This window comes from Dendropsophus ebraccatus, chromosome 4, assembly GCF_027789765.1.
Source record: "Dendropsophus ebraccatus isolate aDenEbr1 chromosome 4, aDenEbr1.pat, whole genome shotgun sequence".
Lineage (NCBI taxonomy): Eukaryota > Metazoa > Chordata > Amphibia > Anura > Hylidae > Dendropsophus > Dendropsophus ebraccatus.
This window is the reverse complement of record NC_091457.1, coordinates 35,406,095-35,427,049: the sequence shown is the minus strand read 5'-3', so window position 1 is coordinate 35,427,049 and position 20,955 is coordinate 35,406,095. Positions and strand designations below refer to the sequence as shown.

The following is a 20,955-nucleotide window of genomic DNA, read 5'->3' as shown; positions in this document are numbered from 1 at the left end:
TATTCACTATCCTATAAATATCTTACAGACAAGCATTGGACTGCCAAGTGTTTCGGTGAATCGTGGTTTGATACTCACAGGCACACCTATCCCAGGTGCATCAAGAATACAGAAATCATCTGTGTCTGTCAGCTCACTATCTCCACTGGTATCCGAGCCTCCAAGACTTTCCTGTGATAAGTGTGAATCTGGAGGTGGGGGCGACGCATGGATTGTCGGCATTTTGTTCACAGAGGGTACTTCTTCGGGAAAAAGGTAAACAGACACAGGGGAACTCTGACGAAGAAATGGCTCTCCTAAATTTAATGGGAAAAAAAGCAAAAATAAGTGCGAGGTAATGAATGTATGATGGGCAGAAAAATACAACGCAGAAAGGCACAAGTCACAGCAAAAAAATAAAAGTAAATCGGATTTGATCAGATGATAATCTATCATTTCATAGGCAGCCCAGGCTAATGACTGGGCGCAGAATGGCTAAGAAGTAGCAAACAGTGTATTTACATGCAGTAATGGTTGCAATTGTATCATCTATGTGAATAGAGCGTTGTGGGTGCTATACAAATAAATATTTTGTGTAGAAATGTGCGTATGAGATGCAGAAATAATCCCATTCAGATGAATAAAAAAGCTAATTGATAACAGAAATGTCTGCAAAAAAAATCTGCTGTGTGTGAATTCACCTTTACCATCCCGTATATTAACATATATTTAGCTCAAACAAGCATGTTGTTAATGGAAGGGAGATATGATGAAACATCTGTCACACTCCTCTACAGATATCCAGGGAGTAGCTTTCTACTGTTTAGATCATAGATTACTGCCTTTTTATACATCATAGCCCTCCTGTTAAATGCCCATGTTTCCACATTATTGGGAAAGGGTGGGGGTCATTGTCATGCCATACCCACCTGCCTCTGAGTGCTCTTTACTGCTCTTTCCCGTGTCTATAAGGGCATCAGTCAAGTCTCCCTGGTTAATTTGAGCAGTCTCAGCAGGAAAACATGGAGGTAGTGAAGATGGACCCTCTGGAGGCTGAAAGAAAAGTGAACATTATTAATAAAGTTTGGCTGTCTATGTATTTTGCAAAGAAACAGAAAATGTTGCTTATTTTTTATGTGTATGGGGACATTTACAAAGCAATAGTGCACTTCATATAAGATGAAGGTTACATCATAGGCATTGTGGGCGAGATGGGGGTGGGTAGTAACAGATAAAATGGGCTCCATTCATTGTATATGAGAGTGCTGGAGATAGAGATGTGTACTTAGCTATCTCTGCAGACAATCAGTAGAGCGGCTATGCGCATTTGTGACCAGCTAAGGGGACACTTGGGTTCCTGTTCTCAAGGGTCCCAGTAGTCAGTGTAAAGAATTCCTATATATGTGTACTATGTAATGCATATTATACAGATCTGCGTATAGGTAAGGAGATACTGTGGGGGCAGGTATATCCTTGTCCTGACTGGCCATAGCTGGGAGGAAGGTAGAATGCTTTTAGCTGGTAACCTGGTGTGATATTAGATGGTCATCACATCCCCCTGTGATTATATGTGCTGCTGTGCATCCTGTAAGAGATAAGGACAGGATTCCTCTTGTGCATAGTGGGGGAGCACAGACTGATCAAAGACTTGCTAGATCAAAAGGAGAGGGCAGTGTCTGGACAGATGTGGCCAGGAAAGGGCAGTTCTGTTAGAAGGTGGTCTCAGATGTGTGGACAGTTAGAGAGTTAAGCCTTATTCCCACGTACCATGTTTACTGGACGTGGAAGGCATGTCGAGGAGAGCTTTCCCCACACTGGAGCATGCCCAATATGATGCTTTGAGCGAGATGAATATGCGGGGCACTATAATGACACAGCTGCATAGTTGACTTATTATATATTCATACAGTTTCGCTGCTCCAAGTATCATGTCCATGTAACACAGAACGTGGGAATAAGGCCTTGGATATAAAGAGGACACCAAAGAAAGAAAGGGTCTATAGCAGAGCCACCATTGACCAGTACCAGAGAGAAGAGCCTTAGCCAACAGCCTGCTAAGTATCATAGTTCAGGGAGTAGTTAGCATGTCTGTATGTATACCCGGTAGTAGGGGGTTTATGTGCTGTATTACTAGGTGTCAGACGATGTGTGTATGTATGAAATGTAATCACATGATGTCTTTGGTGGCAGGGAGAGACTGGGCTGTAAGGGCAGTACAGTGGCTCAGTGGTTAAGCACGTAAGTAATGTATAAAGGAGAACGACAACACTGACCAGGTGTCTATACTGACTCCACATGTTTATTGTGGCTTAGCAGATCTTTAAGGTGCTGACCTGTTCTAAATGTTTCATAGACAGCAGATAATAATGAAGTGGGAATTAATGGACAGGTTGCTAGTAAAGTGAGGTTCCTAAGCTAACAGTGGACTACTCGACCAGCGGAAGAATCGCTATCCCTGCCAAACTGGTTAAACACAACAAATTCCTTTGAGAAAGGGAGGAACTGAAAAGCCAGGAATGTGAAAATAAATAGAAAATTCCACTTGCTTTTAGAGAGATGGTTTTCTTACACATCTGGAGTGTGCGTATAAGAACACAATTGATATACTATGCCTTAAGTACATCTTCACACCAGGTGCAGTGTATTACAAGAACAAGCACCTACACACAAACCCCAACTAAAGCCCCTATTACACAAGGCTACATAGAGGAGCAAGCAAGCACTGTCAGCGCTCGTTTGCCCCTCGTTCCCTGCTTGCTGTCGACGCTACCACACACAGTGGCAGCAAGCCGGTAAATGCAGGGGAGGCTGCCCGGGTGATCGCTAGATCGTCCAAGCAGCCCATAGAGGATAGCGGCGGCTCCTATTTCACGGGGCGACGGCAGCAGGTCGCTGCTATCACAGTCATTTGTCTTTCAACATGTCTTTCAACAGCACGTCGGCTGATCGTTGGCTTCTATTACACGGGACCATTATCGTTCGTTTTAATATTTTATTAAAGTGTTTTTTGTTTTTTTTTAGGAATACTGAATTGATGGGAGCTGAGCTGCAGTAACCCAGCATGACCACTGCACAACGTACAGAGCTGTCTGCTTCCAGTTCTGTTCATTGTGTATGCGGACACAGTGGCTCTGGTCTATGGGGGCGCTGGGTGTCGATCCCTTACTGATCAGATACTGATTGCCTATTCCAAGGATGGGTCATCATTCAAAAAGCACCAGAAACAGATTTCATCATTACCGGCACAATCTAAATACAGCTGCGCTGCAACTTCCAACTCTACAATTTTTCCATTACTTACAATGGGAAACTAACGTGATGCATTTACAAGCCCCCGTGCAACTACACCACAACCTGCATGTGTGTTTTCACTTTTTAAAGTGACACTGTCACCCCCTTTGTGCATTCTGACATCTCTGCACAGGTTTAAAAGGGTAAATTTAGCGTTTTTCATACCTTATTTTATATCATACGTCGTGGTGCTTGCTCAAGTAAAAAGTCATCTTTTATCAACTGCAGACTGTGTTAAGTGGGCGGGGCCTTGCGGCAATAGCACCACTTAACCCGCCCACCGCACCACCGTTGGCCCTGCCCCCTTGACGCCCATTGGTGGGCTGACCTAGAGGGGGTGGGGCCTAGACCTTTAGGCCAGCCTGTTCCAATTGTCGACGAGGGGACGGGACCAATGGTGACACGGTGGGCGGGGCTAAGTGGCTCTAATGCCCCGAGGCCCCGCCCATTCACACAAAGGAGGTGAGAGTGTCACTTTAAGCAGTGATTTTAGTTTAGTTTAGATCTGGGATGGTCTACCGTCACTTCATTAGTATTTATTATTATTATTTATTTATAAAGTGCCCCTAATTCCAGAGCGCTAAACAATTCATAGGGGTAACAAGCAGGAACAGTACAAGATCAGGACACATTACATGAAGGCAAAAGACAGGCTGGTACATGTAGGAAGAGGACCCTGCCCGCAAGGGCTTACAATCTATTTACTTGCTCCTTCGACCAATATAGGACACATACAAATACTATACAGACAAACAGAAATAAATAGGATGTATACACAAGTAAATGTGGCTTCCTGTGCCCAGGACCATTTTATTGACTTTTATTTTATTTGCATATACATGTAAAGCAGAGCTAAATGTGTCATTTAAAGAGGATGTACCATTAGGTAAAATTACACATGAATCGAACTCATGGTTAGCGGCCGGCCCCTTCATGAAGCAGCTCCATTGATTCTATACATTGTACACATGATATGCTATACACTGTACACATGCAGAAGAGATTCTGCTCCCCTATATCTATACAGCACACACTCAGAAGCAGCAGCAGCAGCATAGAAGACCATCTGCCCACACCATTCCTTGGAAACTACCTTAACAAAAGTTGGAAATGATCTGGTAACTGCAAAAGCCTGATGCCAATCCTCTATGCTTTTTCTCCTTGATGCGTCTTCAGCCTTTGACACCAACTACAATAGACTATGACCTACAGTACATGAACATTAGTGAGATGAATATTAATGAGATATAACACTAACTGCAAGCTGTTGGAGCCCTTCTTTGTATCAGCAGACCTCGATCTCATTCCAGCCACTCCCTCCTCCCATCTCCATAGACTTCAATGAACAGCATATATATATTTTTTAGCGTAAATGATAAGTTTGGGAAAGGGGTAGAAAAGAAGCTGGATGATGTAGGAAATAGTAATATATCTTGTCAGAGAAAAATGCCTAAGTTTGTTCTACTCAATACTACTAATGATTTATACATAATGATCTATACAGTTTGTGACACAACAGTGACCATTTAACTATTTTAAACGCTATCTAAATTAAAGGGGTTCTTTTTGTTGATATTTATCCTTAGGTTGGTCCTCTAATAATATCTGAATGGTGGTGTTAATGGGACAAAGTGCAATACCAGGTACAATCACCAATAAAAAAAAAAAAAATTGAGGAACCCCTTTAAACAATCCAGGTTTACTTGCAGTGCTAAATAAATTCAAAGCTACATCTGAAGGTACACCGCCTTCAACATGCTCTTATTCATATACAATAATTGGGTGGAAAATGTGAGCCCTGGCATCCAGATGTGCTGAACCATGCGCCTCACAGAACCTAATTGTAGGAGGGGAGGAATAACACCTCATGTCCTAGTAGAAAGATTTTTGCAGATCTGTAAATGATGATTCATTTTTCTCTCACCGTCCAGCAATAGTTTAACAAAGCCCCAGGAGAACATGAAATCACCATTTACTGAATTACTTGGCTGCAATATCTGACACTCACATTTAGAATAGTAAGAATGCAGTTTTGGCTACTTCAGGAGGCCATGCTTCTTGTGTCAATCTAAGTGATGGGAGGACAAGATTACTGCTACTCATCTTTCTCAAAATTTAACAGAGGTACAGACAGGAAAAATATATTTGGCAAAGCCCAAGAATTTTAAACAGAGACAGGTGCTGGAGATTTTATTAGCATGACATAAGCAGCCGCCACTAATCATTCCCAATGGAGATTGTATTCGTATGACATCAGTCGGAGCTAGTACTCCTTCCCACTGGGGAGTGCACTGCTTTTATCCATCACTACTTGTAATAAGTCATTGCTGGATCAGCCTGCAGGTCAGCGGATGGAAAGTAAGCCTGCCCACAAAGGAGGCCGCAGATCCACGCTCTGATTACAGGAGATTTACTGCTTGCAAAACCAGTTTTTTGGTTTATGCGGTGACCTGTGTATTTGGCATATTCTTCCAATGGAAAAAAAAGATTCAGAAAATATGTAAATTTAAAGAGTCACTGTCGTATTTATTTTTTTTTTGCAGAAATCAATAGTCCAGACGATTTTAAGAAACTTTGTAATTGGGTTTATTAGCCAAATCTGCCATTATCTGCATGTAAAAAGCCTTTTCCCAGGTCCCCCCCTCCTTCCTCTTTTTCATCCACTCCAAAAAATCTGAAAATTGTGACTTGTTGCAGGAGACGTACCCTGTCTGTTCTAGGGAGAGGGGAGGGGGGAGGAGGAAGGAGGGCGTTAGCCGGCAGCAGAAAGCAGATAACAGAGGATTACAGGCACGGAGCTGGGTGACAGCTGTAATCTGAGCTCAGACAGGTCACTGGTGACTGTCACAGGAGATATCCCGTGAGGGATTTGTAGATTAACTCTTTGTTGTCCTGTTTTGGTCTTTTCTTTAGCTCTCTCCATAGGAGAACAATGAAGACAGGGGGGAGAGCTTCAAACTGCTTTTTCATGATAAAAATGCATTTTTCGGATAATAAACCCAATTACAAAGTTTCTTAAAATGGCCTGGACTATTGATTTCTGCAAAAAAAAAATTTCACGACAGTGACACTTTAAGTGTTAGAGATGTGTCATTCCATATTGTCCAACATAGTAGGGATTACCACAATAGCCTAGAGTGGGACACAGGTCCATTGGCTGATCAGAATGGTTGCCTTCGACGGGAGCTTCTTAAAGGGGTACTCCAGCAAAAATCTTTTTTCTTTTAAATCAACTGGTGTCAGAAAGTTATATAGATTTGTAGTTTACTTCTATTAAAAAATCTCAAGTCTTCCAGTACTTATCAGCTGCTGTATATCCTGCAGGAAGTGTTTTCTTTTCAGTCTGACACGGTGCTCTCTGCTGCCACCTCTGTCCGTGACAGGAACTGTCCAGAGTGGCGGCAAATCCCCATAGAAAACCTTTCCTGCTCTGGACAGTTCCTGTCTCGGCCAGAGATGTCAGTAGAGAGCAATGTGTCAGACTGGAAAGAAAACAATATTCCCTGCAGGACATACAGCGGCAGATAAGGGAAGATTTAAGATTTTTAAAAGGAAGTAAATTACATATCTATAGAACTTTCTGAAACCAGTTGATTTGAAAGAAAAAGATTTTCGCTGCATAACCCCTTTAAGTAGTTGCAGCCATATTTTAGGTTGGTGGGCAAAATGGCAACATGAGCCAAAGCAATCAAGTAGGTTCAGGATATAAAGCAAAGTGTGTAAAAAGTGTGTAAAAGTGAGAAAGCTTGAAGAAATGTGATTATTTTATTGTCTTGATCTACTGCATATCACACACACAGTTAAACAAAAACAATGGCTGTAGCCTTACATCCCAGTATAATAGGTAATCTGGCCATGCAGCACTCCCTTAGAAAATAAAATGGCCCTTGTTTGCAAAATGGCCTTAAATGTCAATGTGTTTACCGCACTTAGATTAATAATAATGCCTGAAAGGAAGTGTTTGGACTACCGATGCCAGAACCCAGGAGGCTGAAGCCGCAAAACATCATAGTATGGAATTTGGGAGTGAGGATCCTCTGAACTTGGACGCCCGTCAAGATGCTGTTTATCAACTAAGGTCACATGAGGCCTTGTTATACGCCAAAATTCAGGGGGGGGGGGGGGAGGTAGACAGGTTATAACTTTAATTTAAAAAAAAAAAAAAAAAAAAAAAAAATCAGGTATGTAATAGCAAGTGATACTACCGTTTATCTGTATTATTTATTCAAGCAGCAGAACATTTGTGGTGCTTTATACGGCATGTTTTCACATGTTTCTGAGAGCTAATTGTACAGAACATTGTATTCCATGCAATAAGCTTATTATTCCAAATATTCTGTGTGATGATACAGTGCAGCTTAAAAAGCATCACCTCCTCTTGGGCATTGTTTAGGGGTCTTTCTGGTCCACTCGTGACCTTTTATAAGGACATATTTGATCGGTGGGGTCTGACACCCACTACCCCCACTAATCAGCTGACTATCAGAGCAGCAGCACCTGCAATACACAGTGTACGAAGTTGGAAGCAGACAGCTCCGTGCATGGCGTGATGTGGATTCTGGGTAACTGCAGCTCAGCTCTAGTGGTCAGCAAACATCAAAAAATGCTTGACATTCAACACCCGGTTATCTAGAGAAGTGGCCAGGAAATTGGGCAGCATTCGTTTTCTTCAGATACCAGGAGTTGAATGCTGAGTGTTTGTGTTCAGCCACGTGGCCGATGCCAGACATTTCTCATCATCATTCCACCAATTCATATTTAAATGAATGGGAGCTTAGCTGCAGTAACCCAGCACAGCAACTACACAATGAAAACCATGGATCTGGGAAACCACATGTTGGGTGTTACTCGTAGTATGAATTCTAAATTCTTTGGTATTTTGTTGCCACACCTTTTACTTTGGAGGTGAGCATGGGTAAATGTGGCATGTGGAGGGTCCGGCAGTCAATATAAGGTGTATGGGGCTGTCTAGAATGATCACTGACAGGTGATGTCGGTGGTGATAGGGGTCAGCCATAATGGAAAATCACAGCCGACTCTTTTGTTCTGGTAAACAAGACACATTGGGAGCGCTCTCGCTGCAGCTTCCCCCGCCAATTCTCATGAAGAACACAGGAGCAGTCGGCTGTACTGAATGTTCCTGTGTATGGGGAGAATTAGCGGTAGCAGGAGAGGTAACTGCTGTTCAGCCATCAGTTATTAAAAGGGTATAGGGGCCTTTGCACTTTAGCCAAGAGCATACATTTATAGGCTTTTTTTAAAATAAATATTAGGCTTTAAACTAAAATTGCATTAAGGGTAGCTTCACATGTAGCGGATCCGCAGCAGATTTCACCCTTCGAGTTTGCAGCAAAATCCACTGCGGATCCTGGTAGTGTGAAGGTCTATGGGGTTACATATCTGCTGCGGATATGTAACCCCATAAGACCTTCACACTACCAGGATCCACAGCGGATTTCGCTGCAAACTCGCAGCGTGAAATCCTCTGCGGATTCGGTACGTGTGAAGCTATCCTAAGGCTCCCATTGCTAAGTAGAATTTTCCCATTGCTATGTGCCAGGTGTCTACTTACAGAAAATATATAAGTGTCTACCTCTCTCTCTGTTTTTAAGATTTTTTAATTTCACAGCTCAGGTTTCATTTCTGCATATCATTATATTACAGGTGTCTTCCTTTTAGGATCTGCTCCCAGCTTTGTATTCAATTACTGCAGTTAAAACCCTGAATGTGTGAACACTACCTGAGGGGACGCCTCTATAAGTAATAACCTAAGGGTGTGGTCACGTTTAGGTTTTTAACAGGAATTATAAATGGAGCTCACGTATAAAGGAAAGACACAGGGCGGGATATATCAAAGCTGTTCTCCATTTTCCTGGCATACAAAAGCTGCAGATGTTGGCACAAGCTGAGGATAAGCACACAACTTTTTGCCTTTCTGCGCCTCTACGCCAATTTTATGAAAAGTGAGCTGAGCTTAGAGGGAGAAGCATGGCTTCCCAGGGCCAGGCAGATTTATCATGGATTCTACCAGAAAGTACCAGAAGGCTTTTACTTAAAGGCGGTGGGAAGTTTTTTATGTTATGCTTACCTTTTAAAAACCTGACAGTGTGAACATCCCTCTATACATACCAATTATCTGAATTGCTCTCTTTACAAGCAGTGGCTATTCACATAACAGAACAAGTCTACAGCAAGAAATCTGGGATTCACCAGAGATTTGCCTTTTAAAACCTCCATTGTTATCTGTGCGTGTATTTTTTTTTTTTTTACAGAGGAAAATACACAAACTAGACCTGCTGTCTCAATATCAAAGCCTAGCTGATTTCCAGTCTCATGTCATTATAGTGGACACAGGAAAAAACGAACATGAAATAACCAGCAGCGGACTTCCTAAAGAAGCATGTTGTACCCAGGGGCGTAGCTAGGATTCATGGGGTCCCTTGGCAAGAAACTGTATGGGGCCCCATCCTCCATACTCACATGACCCGATGTACCCGTGGCATGTGGATTGTCCAAGAAAATAAAATGTATGTGTATTGGCTAACAAAAAAAAAAAAAACTTATACTCACCTGTCCTGACCACCACTGGCCTGGTCCCGCTGAGCGATTTTCCTGCTTTCTTTTCAACAGTGATTGGCTGATCAGCTGCTTCCTGGATTTTTTTAAAAAAAGCAGGAAGTGCTGCTTGCTGGGACAGGTCAGTGGGGCAGGAAAAAATTTTCATTATTATTTCACCTATTTAAAGTGCTTGTCCCAATTTAGAAAAAAAGTGCCTGCTTTAAAACAGCACTACTTTAGTGAATGGGGATATGCTGCAATACCATAAAACACCTATGGAAAAGTAAGCGCTGTTTCTAGTAGAATACAAACCTACACATGCTAGTCCTTGTTCTGAAAACCCATACCCAAAAAAAAAAAAAAAAAAAAAATATTATATATAACTACCACTCTGATTGTCTTAACCACTATTATTCAGTAAGCTGGTACCTGTAATTTCTGTCCTGCGATCTCGGTGGGTGGCTCCGGTTTTGGAGGGCAGTGCAGATCTCCATTGTTCATCACATACTGGGTGAGGTTGACAAGCATGGCACAGGAGTCTGCACAGGTGTGAATGTGGAGGACATTGTTGGAGCATCGCAGTTCAAAGAGAGGCTGAGCCTGGAAGGAGAACACAGAACTAATATAAGAAAGAAAACTTTTTCAATAAATCCCCTAAGGTTGACCGAAGCTTACAGGAGAATTTTAAGCTTGCAGGACTGAAAATAAGAAAATGCATTAACAACCTGGTAGCTTGCAACACTTCCAATTAAGGCTATGATGACTTGTACAAAGCCTTATTATCATGTCTTATTTTATGGGTATTGCAGGGCTCCTGATTCCTATTTACACAGGGAGATGTGCAGCTGATAGCAATATATATTTCATGCAACACAAAAGATGTGATCAGCCGACGATCAGGCATTTTCCTGCTCCTTAGCTGATCGCTACGGGGTGATTATTGGCCGAAGGAGCATTTCTAGCAATGCTCCTTGCTGAAAATCGGCCCATGTAAAAGGCTCCTTACTGTCCGCTCTTCACGCATCTGCATCTGGCAGCCAGGTGCGACCACTCGGTGCTGAATGGATGGAGATGGATGGCTGACGGCATTCATCTATCTACAGTGGAATGCTTTTCCAAAGGTGATACACAAGTTCATTTATTTTGTGACATTTCCCTGACATTTAAGTTTCTATATAAAGAAAATGAACCAAATCCACACCCATCTGTGCATCACTCTTGGTACACACTTCATGGGTTGACTGTAATCCCCATTCACATTTCTGTGCACACTTACTTACCAGTATTTTCTGCTCAAAGACTAGGCCCATTATAGCCTTAAAGGGGAAGTATGGCCTTAGAAAACTTGCGCTGCAGTTATATAGAAAAAAAGGGGCCTATGTTCACCTCTCCACGTTTCCCCAGTGTCCTACTGCAGGGGTTTCTGGCGTCCACCACTGACTACAGCCCTGCCATTTCTGAGATGGACTCGTCGTGGAAGTGACAGCCCACTAATTCAATCACTGGCCACAGTGCGGTCTCGTTTCAGTCAGTGACTGGCTAAGCGGGCTATTACTACTGAGAAGTCTCAGAAATGGTGGGGCTGCAGTCAGCAGGGGACACCAGAGACACTGCAGCAAGACACCGGAGAAGCGTGGAGAGGTAAGCATAGGCTCCTTTTTTATTTTCTATATAACCACAGCTATATAGCAAAAGACAACCCCTTTAAAACATAAAATTTGTAAGAACAGTAGTTTGTAATATACCAAACAGCACAAATAAAATTGTGCGGGTTGACTATTAGGGGCCACCTGAGAATTGGGCAGACATGCAGCTTAGGAATCTAGTTTATTCCTGCTACAGCAGTGAACCAGCGACTGACAGAATAGGCATATCCCATGTGTTGAAACATCACCAGAAAGCAGTAATGAGTGGGAACTGGGCACCAGCAGCGCTGTAGTGATAAGAGATCAGAGAGAGGAGTATGGCCTTTTTTTTTTTTTTTTCAAGGCCAATGACGGACAAGCCCTTTAGCTGAGCTGACATTAAGCTACTTTCCAGCTTTACATTTATTACTTCTGGTAAGTCTCTTAATTTTTAATAGTGTTATGAAATGTTCTCCTACCCAAGGCAAACAAACAATTCAAGGAAATAAAAGAGGAGCCATTATCCAATATGAAGTCATTATAAGTATTAACTCATTAAATCCATTTTATATCGCACTTTTATCTTGTTATACATACTGGTAAACTGCAAGCTATCATACTGCACAGAGCGGCAGACTGTCTGACTGGTCAGCAAGGAAATGACCTGGGCCTTGTGTATTCACTAGGCATGACTAGAAATTACTTGAATGGATTGAAGTAAATATGGTTTTCCTCATATGTAGGTGCATGGCTAAGACCGCTACGCTACACGTCTCCTTCCACTATGGTTGCAGCTGTGTTTTAGAAGAGACCATGCTTCACCCTCACTCATTACAATGGATTACAATCATCACATTCTTACCAGTTTGGATGAAGAGTTTCCCTTCCATGTGGTGATGACCAGTTCTAAGAGATCCACATCCAAAACACAGACATATTCTGAGAACAAGAAATAGACAATCAGAAAGAAAGAACAAGAAATGCTATTCCCCTATTAATAGAGCATTGAAGGATGCAGTTTCTTAGGCAGAAGATATTTTTCCTTAATAAATGATTAAAAATAAGCCTGTGGTTCCAGTATACTTTCCATCTTCCTCTATGAAGGAAGGAAAGGGTATGATGTTGTTCAGTAATGATATGACTGGATGAGAAAATCGTGGCTGCTATCTTCCAGAAACCTGTCCAAAGGTTGTGTCTGCTGCTACAGCTCTAGAGAAGTGACAAGAACTATACCACAAACAACTTGTGGACAGGGGTGGTGCAGTTTTGGAAGAAAACAGCCACATCTTTCTTAGATTGTGCAACCCTTTTAAACTGTATGAAAACTGAAAGTTACTGTCAGTAGAGTCCAACAGAATAGAAATAGATTTGAAGTTGAACCGCAAGGAAATTACTGCCCTCTAGTGGACATATATGTCAGTAATAGTAATTATTTATATGTACGCTGACAATATAGCCAAGCACTGCACAGAGCTTGTTATCATTCACATCAGTCCCAATGGGGCTCACATTCTAAATTCCAAATTAACCAGTTTCCATTCAATTCAAAGCAATTTAATCCGTTAAAATAGATGTAAAATTAGCGGCTTTCTGATGTTTCGCACCTCAGAATAGACCTCCCAAGAAATGAAAAGTGAACATAGACAATTAATGGACAGCAGAGAATCTTAAAGTGACACTGTTACCCCCTTTTTGCATTATGACTTTTGAATTCTTGCAGTTTTCATACCTTATTTTTTTATATCGTACGTCATGGTGCTTGTTCCAGTAAAAAGTGATTTTTTTATCATCTGCAGATTGAGCTACTTGGGCGGGGCTTCACAGGTGCAGCGCCACTTAGCCCCACCCACATCACCACAGTGGGCCCCACCCCTCCATGACGTCATCGGCGCATAGCCCCTGCCCCCTCGGCAGCCATTGGTATGGCCTGACCTAGAGGGGGTGGGGCCTAGACCTTTAGGCCGGCCCGTTCCAATGGCTGTCAAGGGGGAGGGGCCAGTACGGCTATGATGTCACAGAGGGCGGGGTCTACGGCAGCATTGTGTGGGGGCTAAGTGGTGCTTGAGATGAGAAGCCCAACCCAGGTGGCACAATCCGCAGATGATAGTTCACTTTTAACTGGAAGAATCACCATGACGTATTATATAAAATAAGAATGAAAACCGCAAAATCTACCCTTTACCCCTGTGTAGAGAAGTCATAATGCAAAAAGGGGGTGACAGTGTCACTTTGAAGCTATCATGTACTGAGACCTTCAGTATTGTGACCCTCTACCACAAGTATTCTCTGCTGCATAATACAAATCACTGAACATTTCAATGAAGGAGCAGACTTGGATGGCAGTAATGACTAGAACATCTAAAAAACAAATGGATGGCAAATGCACCAACTGTTCTCAAAAAAGTTATATGCATTTACTTCCAGGGTAATCTTGTCACTTTATTTTCATGTACATAGTTTATATTCTTCACACTAACTTCCAGGGATGTCGCTTCCATTATCATGCTATAGATGTGATCAGTAGACTGGTCAAAATAGATTCGTACCTCTCTTTAAATCTGTAACCTCGGCTTCGCATTTGTCTGACAGATATAGAGCAGAGTCATCTAAAATAAACCTGAGAAGAAAAGAAAAAGTAGTGAGAACAGAAGAGAAGACATAGTATAGAGGAGCAAGCAGAATATGAGAATACATGGGAGATGAAAGCCAGTGCTGTAGGGTGGCATCATCATCTGGGGGTGAGACGGTGGACTGCCTAGAGAAATAAGTGAACTCAACCCCACAAACTACCAAACCCTGAACCAAATTATAGTACAAGACAAGTGAATTAGGTTTTACAGAACCTCACCTGCACAGATTCTACCGAAATGGTCCCAAACCTGGAGCTCTCCTGCTGTTACAAAACCATAACTCCCAGCATGCCTTGAGTCACAGGTTGGGGGAACACTGTTAAAAGGCATACTGCAGATCTCTGGATCCCTTGTATGGCTTTTATGTTGTGACTGCTTATGGATGTTCACTAGAAATTTCATCTTTTTCTAATGGAAAGAGTAACCCCCCCCCCCACAATCTGTATGTAACAAGTGCATACATTTGTCCCTCCATGTCAGGAATATTCCTTCATAACTGAATAGACCACTTTCTGGTCTCTCATTTGCCTCCAGTGATATTTACATGATCAAAAACCAACCTTATTTCCTACCTGCTCTTGCTAGAATGGAGGGATATGAAAAGGGGAAGAGACACACAAGCAGCAAACATCTGCATATGATAACAATGAAAAGCCTGTAAACAGAGATTCCCACACAGCTCACCTGAGCAAGAAGGTTGAGGTGTCCACCACTATGTTGCTAGACAGAGTAAACGTTTCGGCTGTTAGGAGGACTCTGACAGGGAGGTAGAGTGGTCTGACAAGAGAAGGTATATGAGATTTAGGCTAGCAAAGCTTCCAACACAAAATCTAATGTGTCTTCTGACTGGCAAAAAATGAAACATGGAATGCAGAGATGGGAGCAACTCGAGCATGCTCAAGTTAGTTACCAGTGGCTGAAGAGGTTGGATGCAGCCATAGGGAGTCATAGGCTGCATCCTACTTCTTCAATCACCAGGAGGTAAATGTGGAGCGATCGGGCTCAAGCGTGTTCAAGTTGCGCTCATCTCTTATGGAATGGTGTTCTAAACTACCTTATTTCATATCATGTGAAAGATGTATCCATTAATGGGAAACTATCAGGTTAAAAGCATCTAACCTGTTATTTGTCCCTATAGCACACAGGGTGCTGAGGATGAAGGTAAGTTTCTTACCTTCATCCTTGGCGCTGTTTTCGTGTACTTTGTAGTTTAATCTATATACTAATGAGACATTTTGGTGCACTGGGGGCGGGACTTCCCAGTCTTTGGAAACTTCTCCCAGTTTACCAGGACTGGATTCATCTTTTTCCAGCAGTCGGGGAGGAGCGGCACGGAGCAGTGCACACTTCAAAGACCCACAGCCCAAAGAGCTGAATACAGATAGGAACAAAGTGATTTGCTTCGTTCCTACTGTAAATTCTCTCATTCCTAATTCAGACTCCTACTCATAGTAATTATGTTTCTACATATGATTGTAATTTCATTCATAGATGCACTGCAAATGATCGTAATTGCGTTCCTATCTATATACTGTGAATGATGAGTGTTTACCCTAAAACACTTGAGAACGATTAACAATGGATTTTAAGGTAAGATCAAAATACGCGATCAACGACATAAGAAGAAATTTTCTGTAACAATAACAAAGCCACAAGGGACTCCAGATACCATACTCCTAAACATGGCCACACCAAATTTTCATGTTTTTCTTGCATTTGCTAACCTAAAAAAACCCAAATATACACACTTGCTCTGTGACAAACAGAAAGGGGGTGTTCGGAAATGGGAGGTGTGTATGTAGGTTATTAGTATGGGTGCGGTTGTATAAAATACTTTCCTCATGACATGGCTCATGGGATGGATTTATCCACAAATGAACAGCTATAAAACAAGAATTCAGGCTCTTGTAAGATCGGGTAATCCCGTACTGCCATCCTATGTGCTTATTTTCAAGAACAATAATCACAGAGGTTGCACAGAATGAGATTTCAGTTGTATAGAAGGGATTTCTCCAAAATTGTCTACAATTTTGTGGCACTAACCTTTCTGTTATATACATTTCACAGGGCCCAGATATATTAAGGCACAGTGTTTTCCTTAAAGGACTATGAACCTGCTGATATGACTGAGCCGCTCTTTACTTTAGGACTGATAATTTGGGTTATGCTAATTTACGGGTTAGGAGCATTCTGGGCGTTGCCTGTCCGTCCAGAGTACCTACTCGGCTCGCCCACTATGCATATTCATATATGCATATTTAGGCTACTTGTTACCACGCATGTGCAGGAAGCAGCCCGTAACAAGCGGCCTAACTATGCATATATAAATATGCCTAGTGGGTGGCCCGGGAGGGGCAGGCCCAGCAGGTGCTTCAGGCAGACGGAGAATGCCCAGAATGCTCGGAACCGATACCTGGCACTTGGCTCGTATATGCAATGCATGCTTGGAGATGTAGTTTCCCGGCTGGGTGCCATGATATCAATATGGGATTATTTGTAAAAGTTTGAATCTGGGGCTAGGAGCAGCCTACACAAGTGAGAAAGGTGTCAAACAAAAAGTGGATTGGTGAGTGCAAACATATGCTTTTTGTGCATTTTATTTTTTTACGGGATCGCTGGGGTTCCCCTTTAAGCAAGCTTTCTGCTGCAGCATAGTAACATACTTGCATTTATTTTGGAATCATTCTTTTTTACTTATATATGAATTAATGGGCCTCCTTGTCTGTCAATAACTGCGTAAATCACGCTGACAGAAGAGAGAGCTGTGACTAGCCACAGCCCAGATGACTAGTTTCCGGCTCTTCCCCTGCCTCGTGTGTCGGATTAAAATGCATTTTACCGCACATGAAGACCACGAAGCCCAAAACCACCGGAGGGCCGACTGCAAGGTGCACACAGCCATTCTGGGAGCTCAATCAGCACAAACGTGGTGATTGGTTCCCTTTAACTAAATTACCTATAATCCACGGCACAGCTGAAGAGATGGGTGTGCAGAATTGTAATGACAGCTGGAGGGCTGTAGCCTAAAATGGGATCATCAACCACATCCAGAAAATCCATGATCTAAGCACAGAGAAAGAAGACAAATTACAAGACAATGCAAAATAAGGCTAGAGCTACATGGCAACATGGGGCATGTGCCAATCTCACTGTGCTGGGGGCAGCCTGGCCCCATTGATATTCCTGAATATATCTCTATAAATAAACCCTCACCAACACCACAACATGTCATATATGTTTATTTTTTATTATCCCTGCAACCGCACTAAGGTTGCCTTTATAGAATAAAAATAACTCACCTGACTGTGCCAGCTTTGATTCGGGAGTGCCATATGGTGACGTAAAGTGGCACCATCAAGTCTCAGAGCCACCAGAAATTCCTGGAGAAAAAAGCAGACATATGCTTAGCTCCTCACAGAACAAGGAGGCTTCAGTTACAATAAATAATAAATAATTTTTTCAAGAATGCCTTTCATTTGAAAACACTTTGGTTGCAGAGACTTGTCAAAAGTTTTGATTGGTTGAGGTCTGGGTGTTAAGACCCCCACTGATTTCTGTATAGGGCCAGGAGAATCACGAAGCTGAGCGCTTCCCTCCCCCGTGGCTTGCTTGATTTTAAGTCTATAGAGCCCATTTCCAGCCATGCGCTTCTCCTGGGTATATCCAGGAAACAGTAGGGGACTGAACACTTGGGCCCTGACTGATCAAAACTATTGACATGTCTCTGCGATACATCAAAATAATTTTTTATGACATTGACAAGGGCCCTATAATATGGAGTAATAATTAGCCGAATCAGGCGATTTGACTGATTTTCGCTCTGTGTAATAGATACAACAATTGAGTCTGATTGTGTCTTTTGGTCCTCACCCTAAATCATCATTAGGACCCTAATTGTCTCCATGGAACAATGTAGGAAATAAATCCTTGTAAACCGTGTCCCAGATAGGACAGCATAAACCTAGAGACAGATTCCCTTTACATTACACCAGAAGAAGGCCATACTAAAGATCCTCATACACTTTAGATTTTTGACAGCCGTACTCGCTGTTTATGGCATATGGGGCACTCCCGACCATCCACAGTGGGAGGATATAGTTGGTGACAGGGGTCAGGCGTGATGGAAAATTACTGCCTGACCTCGTTGTTCTGGGAGAGATAAAGCCGCAGCCAGAGATTTTTGGCTGTGGCTTACCCCAGGCCATAACGAACACAGGGGAGGATGGGGGATGGATGGGGGAGATAACTGACAGCAGAACGATTGTGCAGCCGTGGGTATTGAAGGTGTATGGCACCAGCTATACTCTGCTCCTAAAAAAAAAAACCTCTCAAACCTATAGTTATGCAGCAAAGTTAGCAAAAGACCTACACAGATTTTTACCAAGCTGTAGATATTGAAAGCTGTAACGTATTATATTGTATCTGCAATAATAAAAATTTCTGAACCTTAGAATTCATATTCCATACATGCTTTTTGCTACTTTATTACATTATGCACCATTTTCATTTTTACTTATTGAATCTAATAAACATGAGAGATACCTTCACATTCTTCACAAGGTTCAGGTCAATACGGACAGAAAGTGACAGCATCTTGGAGCTCTTGTCTTTTCGAGCTCCTGACAGCTGGGCAGAGACCCCCTCTTCAGAGATGTATATTGTGGGGTTCAAGTTTACAGGCGGCACAAAAGTGGGAATTTCTAAAGTGACTGGTGGTGAATAATCTTCTACAAAGGCTAAAAAGAATAAAAATCAACACAAATGCTATTATTAGGAGGCTAAATATCTATGAATATTCTAGCAGCCACATTATGTGATAAACACATCAGATTGTCACTGCAAATACCTTTGTGATAAAGAGACACAATGTCAGACTCTATACATAGGTAGCTGAGGTCCGCGTTGCCTTTGTACTTTGAGACACTGAAAATCCGACCATTTTCAACATCAAGAACGACTTCACCATGGTGGTTCTCCTGCTTCTTGTTTCCCTCATTCTGTGACAAAAAAAGAAAAAGAAAACCTGTCTGATAGTAAAGAAAACAACCCCATCATATATCCTCAGCTATGTTTTATTATCACGGTGAAAACGTGTAAAAAGGAAGAATAACGCTATGCTCAAACTAGCAGCATGGCTTCTGACTCTAAGAAAAGCTTTGACAGATCTGATGTCTAATAGATCCACACAGACACCACTGTTTAGTTGAATGGAATCCATCAATGTTTTGGTCATTTTGCAGTTTAAGAAAATTCCTGTATCTTGTGTTAGTCTTTTAGTCAAAAGCTATGGAAACCCAAATGGGATCTATAGCCTGAATGTGAACAGAGAAAAAAGTTAGGCTGTTAGGGCTGTTCTCACAACGTCCATCGTCCTCTGTTATGATGGAGGCCAAAGAGAAATCCCTCATACATAGACTTCCATGTTAAAAAAAACATATACCATATAGTTCAAGTTTTTTTACATAGGTCCCTATTATTAGGTCTGTACTACTCCAGCAATTAAATGTAAACCCAACAGAAGCCACAGTGCCTCTGCCAGGTGATGGTGGTATATGGATATGGATACATTTACTGCACGCTTTGGGAAATTTTCTGGTGCATAGGCAAATTTACACCAAAACACTGTGTGGAAAGAACCATACCTTGGCTTCAGTCCAAGCTGTAATCCGTCCTTTTAAAATGGTGATAGCAGCAGAGAAGAAGCTTTGACCGTCCTGTGACCCTTTCCTGCACTTCGCAATCTCATCTACAGAGTAGAAATGGGAATCTTCATCTTCCGAATCAGAATCTGTGAACATTGTAAAAAAACAAAACAAAAAGGATGAAAAGACAGAACCATAATGGATATATAAAAGCTGATCAAATGTATAAAGGGATTTAACCTGCTGACTAAATACACATGCTGCTTGGCTGAGAATGGATGTTATTGCGATATAAATAGCAAAATACTGTACGCCTCTTATATCAGAAATGTCATGTTTAATACAATTTGAAGGACAGGACTTTAGCCCCCGTATATGTTTATCCTTATCCAAAGACAAAATTCTACCAAAATGTACAACTCCTAGTCTGGTAGGCAAAAGTGGAGAAGAAGAGTCCCAGTGGATAAAATGTAATAGTTATCAGTCAGGAAAAAGTATCATGTAGCTCACGTACCCATGTAAAGCACTCAGGAGTGTGCTGGATGAGCGCAGTGCTGGAATATTCAATCGGGTGGTGTCATCTTGGACACACCAAGACTTTTTAAAAAAACTAATACACACTGCTTACTAGGAGAATGCTTCTCCACTGTTTCCTATTCGTCTTGAGTGAGCATTCTTGGTTAGCATAGTGCTCAATGGAGCATAGTGGTACTCAAGTGGCCGTACACTTTCAATAACTGTCTGCGATTGTCTGCATACCGCCAGAGCTCTTATTTTTTCATCTAATTATTACATATTTTGTTTAAACATGGGGTTCATTGCTCGGGTTAAGCACTCAAGCATTTAAAAATGCTCCACTCAAGTAAAAGAGCCCTTAGCATTTATGTACTCGCTGAACACTATTCCCTGACTTATATCCAGCCCTGAGGGAGATGTGTCTATTGAGCGTGTCCCTCTGATCAAACCATCAGTTTGATATATATTTATTATAGGAGGGCTTGCCTGCTCAGAAAATACATGATTTTTATGCTGGAAAAGATCTCTCCTGAAAACGCATTCTAGTTGCTGCCACAATGGTACAAATTAAACTTCTGTATTATCCACACAGGATGGTCTCAGCTGATTGTTGCTAAATGCTAAAGCAGGCCATGCACCTCAAAAAGCTGTTGCATAAACACCCCTACACAGCAGATATCCCTCTGAAACCCCTTACACATGAATGCTTAGCAA

At 42.0% G+C, this 20,955-nt stretch overlaps 1 protein-coding gene across 3 annotated transcripts in view; it reads right to left on the bottom strand.

Annotated features, from left to right (window-relative positions):
- ATG2A (autophagy related 2A) overlaps positions 1-20,955 on the bottom strand; it is a 68,977-nt gene that overhangs the window by 10,753 nt on the left and 37,269 nt on the right. For all 3 annotated transcript variants that reach the window (XM_069965516.1, XM_069965517.1, XM_069965519.1), the window contains exons 20-30: positions 19,726-19,871; positions 18,930-19,080; positions 18,626-18,819; positions 17,383-17,463; positions 17,040-17,146; positions 14,768-14,860; positions 14,000-14,070; positions 12,316-12,392; positions 10,258-10,428; positions 909-1,032; positions 79-296 (exon numbers count right to left, since the gene is read on the bottom strand). In XM_069965516.1, the coding sequence (XP_069821617.1) occupies positions 79-296; positions 909-1,032; positions 10,258-10,428; positions 12,316-12,392; positions 14,000-14,070; positions 14,768-14,860; positions 17,040-17,146; positions 17,383-17,463; positions 18,626-18,819; positions 18,930-19,080; positions 19,726-19,871 (1,433 nt within the window). The remainder of the gene's footprint in view (positions 1-78; positions 297-908; positions 1,033-10,257; positions 10,429-12,315; positions 12,393-13,999; positions 14,071-14,767; positions 14,861-17,039; positions 17,147-17,382; positions 17,464-18,625; positions 18,820-18,929; positions 19,081-19,725; positions 19,872-20,955) is intronic.